Here is a 5900-nt window from a genome sequence, read left to right on the forward strand (position 1 = left end):
GAGCTGCTCTCGGGTCGCGAACGTCTGAGCTAGGATCAGGAACGCCTTGGGCTGAAGCTGATCGGGGACGCGAGCTGGAACAGATGCGGAAACAAGAGACACGATCGGGGTTTAGGGTTCGTCGGATCGCTGGCTAGGGTTAGGGTTTTAGGGTTTTTCGATTTGGGTATTAGCTTAGGGATTTAGAGTTTCGTGCTGATAACGTATTATAAAAATAATGGAAAAATCTATCTTTATTCATAACATAGAGGTTCATTATATAGGAGATTACACCGTCATAGATAAATGGAAAGATTACAAATCATAATCTCTTGGTTATGAGCTTTCCACAATCTGAATCATAACAAATTTAAATTTATTTTCTAAAACAAATATTTTTACAAACATACAAAAAACAATCTTTTTTCTTTAAGAAATATTTGGACATATATATTTGGATAATATAACCGAAAAGTTATGGATATATGAATGACACATATGGGAATATGATGTCTATTTCGAAGCAAAACAAAAGTATTCTCAAAGATTGCTGAAGTTTTTTTTTCTTTGTAGAACCAAATTCCAAAACTTCGGTTCTTATTTCAAAGCATGTCTCCGTAATCATTGAAAACTTCCACGCATTACAAACTAGACTTTTCTTTTGAAATTTATAGGTTCGTTTTTTTTTTTGTTCAATTATAGGTTTGTTTTGAGTGCTTTTAAGTGGAGACACGAGCACTCGATGGTCGGTGACTTTCTCTATATTTCACTCTAAAATAGATTAACTTTATTATGTATTTGAATTTATTCCAATAGTTCACTTTATAATAGTGTAAAATATAGAGTAATATTGTGTTTTTACTCCAAATATAAAGTAAAAACACAACATTACTCTATATTGTACTCTATTATAGAGTAACTCTATTATATAGTGAACCATTGGAGTGAATTCAACTTCATAATAGAGTTAATTACTTTATTTTAGAATGAAAAATAGAGAAACTTATCGTATACCATTGGAGACGCCCTTTTTGGGTATGTTTCATCTGTCAATTCCATAGACTTATTCGTGTCTCCGGCTGCGGTTTGAGTTTTTTACCTAGCCAGTTTCAATAGAACACTAAAGCACCAAATTTGGTGTAATTTTATTTTCAATAAAAATCAAATATTACACCATCCCATTAAATTTGGTATAGTTCAATAATTATTATTAATTAGTCCAAATTTGTAACATATATTGTATTATTTTTATTTTTTAATTATTTTTACTTAACTAAAATATTTTTTATTTTATTTTCAAGTAAAAAAATCACTAAATGATTATTATCATTTACTTCATATTGTTAAAAATAACATAGAACTTTATATTTTATTTTAATAATACAAATTTTAATTAGTATTTTATAAAATATAGAAATTAATTATATAAGCTGGATAAGATTAAAATACATATTAAATTTGAAATAAACACTCAAAACATAAAATAAAAATATTATTTTGTTATGTGCTTTTCATAATTAATATTTTGTAATTTTTAATATAATTTTATATTAAATAAAAATATAAAAGTATAATACTATTAAACCAAAAAATATAAATGTAAATAAATTTTATAAACATAAAATTACAAAAAAAACTTTAAAACATAACATCAGGGTGTGAAAAAAATAATTATCTATCAGTTACAAATAATAAAAATATTAAAATTGAAAACATCAAATAATCATCCTCCGAGTAGTTCTCCAAGCCTAATAGGAACATTATTTTGATGTAATATTTGATGTCATGGTTAGAGATGACAAAAAAATATGACACTAAACCAAATATAGTGAAATTTCAACGCTAAATTTGGTGTTATGGTTGGAGATGCTCTGATAGATCAGTTAAGAAAAATTCGCTGAACTATCGGATTACTCGAATGAGACCAAAAGTATTATTTTTAAAAGCGATAATAATATAGTAAAATACTTATATATGTTTACAGAAAAACAGTGGTTTCCTTTTTCAAAAACATTATACGAGAATGCTATTATTCTGATTCATTTTTATGTGAATTTGATTACCAAAAAAAAAAAAATTATGTGAATTTTGGAAGCTGCCCAGTATATTCTCTCATAGTATATACTTGTATAGTATTATATACTAATTCCAAGGTCAATGGACTACCATGGCTTCTCATTTATTTTAGCGATGCCAGTACCGCTTATTAATTAATTAGTGTAACGTGCTCACTTGAACAATTAGAACTCGCTATTAAATACATGTATAAAATCATTTACAAAAGCATCAACATAATTTATATTAGTATGTGTAACCCCGGTAATGTTGAATCGAAGTGTAAAAAAAATATCGCTGTAAGAGCATCTTCTAATATACTGAGAATTTCTGGTAAAAAAATAATTTAATTACATATTTATGTTTTTAATAAAAAATACTTGAATTATAGGTTAATGGCAAGTAAACATAAGAATTCTAATAAGTATCTAAGAAATTCTAAAACACAAACTGTTCATTAAGATAAAATATTTACAAACTTTTAAAATTCAACATTCCATTTTTTTATAAATAATTTGAATACTATCTTATTTTCTAATTAATAATTTAACATTCGTTCACTTTTTAAATTTTACTGTCATTTTATTTAATAAAATCATTTTACTGTCATTTTATTTAATAAAATTATATACTTTGTTTTATTATTTTATAACTATTTAATTTTAAAAGCTAAGAAAATAACTAATACATGTTTGAATATTAAAGAATATTATTTGAATTTATTCACTAAAAATATATTTAAGTACTAAATTTTTTTTCAAAATAATAAAATATTATCATAATAATATATTTTATCCAGATGAAATAAATTTAACTTTTATTTATATAAAAAAATTATAGATTAATATTTAATTAATTTATTATAAAATTAATTTAAAAGAATTTAAAATACATGAATATAATTAGTGTTCTTTGAACGCCAGTGCAATATGTACAATTAATAAAGATGGAACATTTTCCACCTATAGATTTTATAAAAATAGATTTTTTATTATCTATATTAAATTTTGGAGAGATTGATTAAATTTGTCCTTTTTAAAATTTCAAACATATGGTTAAATATTTAGTTTTTTCAATTTTTGAAATTTTTTCTTATAATAAAAATTCCTAGATCCGCTATTGCTTGTGACTATCGTGGTTTCTAGCTCATTTTGTTTTATCTAATATGTTAATTTTTTTATATCAAATAATCTACATCATCTAATTTGACTTTTCAACGTATTTATAGTTATTATTCAGCGGTAAAAAAAATTATTCTAACATTTCCATTATAAATACTAAATAGTATAGTATTATACAATATTTGGATCTCAAGACGAAGCTTGGCATATGGCAGAGTATGTGGGAGAACTATGTTCAGTCACCAAGTAAACTAATAGAGTCAGAGTTAAATATGAATATTGCATGCACTAAAAAACTTAAGAAAAATACACTCATTAAGATAAAGAATTATATTCTGTTCATTTCAAAATAATGTATATTTAAAGTTTAAATACATATTAAAAATATATTAGGTCTTAATTATAAATATATATTTTTATGTTTAACTATTTTTTATAAATTTTATCCAACCGAAATTTAATAAACATAATTAATTTGTTCAAAATTTACAGATATAATTATTACCTATATATATATCGAAAAAACTGTTGAAGGCTCGTGAAAATCATGTGGAAGAAGCTTCGGGTAAACACCTTTGTATAAGAGAAGTTAGAAATTTAACAACGTTGTGTATACCTTTGTATCGCGCATGACGGCGCAGATAATTCCACTGTTCGTACGGCAAAGCAAGCATCGAGATACTTTTACTGTTTTAGAGTCAACAAATAAACAATAAAAGTATCTATTTGTTGCAAGACTTCATCCTAGTTGGATTATTATATTACATATATGTTAGGCTGGTTATTATTAATTTAATTAACAAAGGTTGATAATCTATCATGTAAATGCACTATCGATCAGATTCACTAGGAAAGCGTAGGTCATCAGATTCACTAGTAATCCGAGTAGAAAAGCTTAGATCACCAGATTCACTAATAATCTATTTGCTGCAAGACTTTAAAATATTCACGAGGCGGTAATAAATACAGAACCACTATTGTTTTTGGTTAATTTTGCAATCTGTTATTTTTGGAGTAATATATATCTCCAAGATCAATGGATACCCAACCAAAAGGCTCTCATTAAACATGTATTTAATGATTCGAAATAAGTATTTAAATGGCAGGACCATCTATTAAATACTTTTTTTCCTTTTTTTTTAACATATCTTTTGTCTTTTCTCATATTTTCTTTTGTTAAGACATCAAAATCAACTAACTCTTTTCACATAACTTTTGTTATAAAATATAGGGTTTAAACAAGAAGAGTAGATGGAATAATCAAGGGTTTTTGCCACCAGAAAAGTATTTACATAAATTATAACTGCTATTCTTAAATCGCAGTCAAAACTGAAATTTATTGATGTAATACGAACTTAGTGGTAGTTTACTAGTAATCGATCATTGGCTTTGACCAAAAAAAAAACAGAATCAACTCAACTACGTACAAGTTGTATATTAATCTTTCTTTCTTTTTTTGAGACACACAAGTTGTACATTAATCAAGTCAACATCCGATAATATAGAAATGAAACACAGACGATTAGCATGATCTCTTGCGTTACAAAACATTAATCAAGAATGACAGCTTATCTGTAGAAAAGGACGACACACAAAAGGAAACAAGAACAAATGATCATTTAAACGAGTTTCCACATTTCTCATACAAGTACAGAACCCTTTGACTTAAATCTTCGCAAATTAGCTTGTAACTATCAATCTTGTCTACTTGAAGATGTAAAGTGTAAAAGAGCCATTCTCCTTGAGAACTCGAAGATGAAACATTCACGATAACAAACCCATCTTCTTCTAGTCCATTCAACACATTATATATCGAAAAATTATGAATCTTGGACGATGAGATTTGGACCGTCACTTTGTTGTCTACAAGGTTAGTTGCAAAAACGGTGGAGAAATAACTAGCAGCCACCTTTGGTTCCGGCTTAACGTAATGTTCTCTTTGGTCCGATACTCGCACCAAGAGGTCTTCCTTCTTTTGTATTAGCTTCTTCACTTCCTCTTGCAGCTCAGGTATGTACAGCACACTCCGTGAAACGGTCTCAGGATTACTTAGCTTCTTCTGCAATACAATAAAGCCAAAAGAAAATAAAAAAGGGTTGATAAGATACTTTTCTTCTAAATGGTAACAATTAATCGAGTAAGCAGACTAGATTGGAAGTAGCTACTTACCGACTGATATGAACTTGGAAGACATGAACGAAGAGATGAGAACAAAGCGTTGGCTTTCTGGCGACGGTTACGCTCATTGGCATTGTGATTAAGCTTCTTGATCACGACCGAATTGTTGTTTAATCCATTTCCCTCCGACAAAACAGGAACCCCTAAGCTGGTCTGATGATGGACCACTCCATACGTCTTCGGTACCGGAAAATCAAGAAATGTGTCGTTCTTATGGTTATCTCCAACGAGTTTGTAGCTCTCGCACTCTACCGTTGCTGCCCACCCAGAGTTTGGGAACAATAGAGAGCCCAATGCATGCATTTTTGCTTGACTGAAGACAATTTTTATAGCTTTTTCTTCGCTAGAAGCTCTTTTGGTTGGGACATAACTGACCTGCTACACCTGAATATATAGATAGTATTAACCAAATAAACAAATAAATCTCCATTGTTCAATCAAAGTAACAAACTATATTATAAGTATTTGTGAACTGTAAAGCCTTAACCACAAGCATATGACGAAGAAACTCATTTTTGTAAAGAGGAATCTCATGTTTGTAAATACATACTATAACAAGGAATCTCA

The 5900-nt window shown here is 27.9% G+C and overlaps 1 protein-coding gene across 1 annotated transcript; it reads right to left on the reverse strand.

Moving 5' to 3' along the window:
* Positions 1 to 4770: 4770 nt before the first annotated feature.
* On the reverse strand, positions 4771 to 5636 carry LOC106311232 (transcription factor ORG2-like). Its single transcript, XM_013748444.1, has 2 exons — positions 5325 to 5636; positions 4771 to 5214 (listed from the first exon to the last, which is right to left on the reverse strand). Exons 1-2 carry the CDS (start codon positions 5634 to 5636, stop codon positions 4771 to 4773), a joined length of 756 nt encoding a protein of 251 aa, XP_013603898.1.
* Positions 5637 to 5900: the final 264 nt, after the last annotated feature.

The sequence above is a fragment of the Brassica oleracea genome, chromosome C8 (genome assembly GCF_000695525.1).
Source record: "Brassica oleracea var. oleracea cultivar TO1000 chromosome C8, BOL, whole genome shotgun sequence".
Taxonomy (NCBI): Eukaryota; Viridiplantae; Streptophyta; class Magnoliopsida; order Brassicales; family Brassicaceae; genus Brassica; species Brassica oleracea.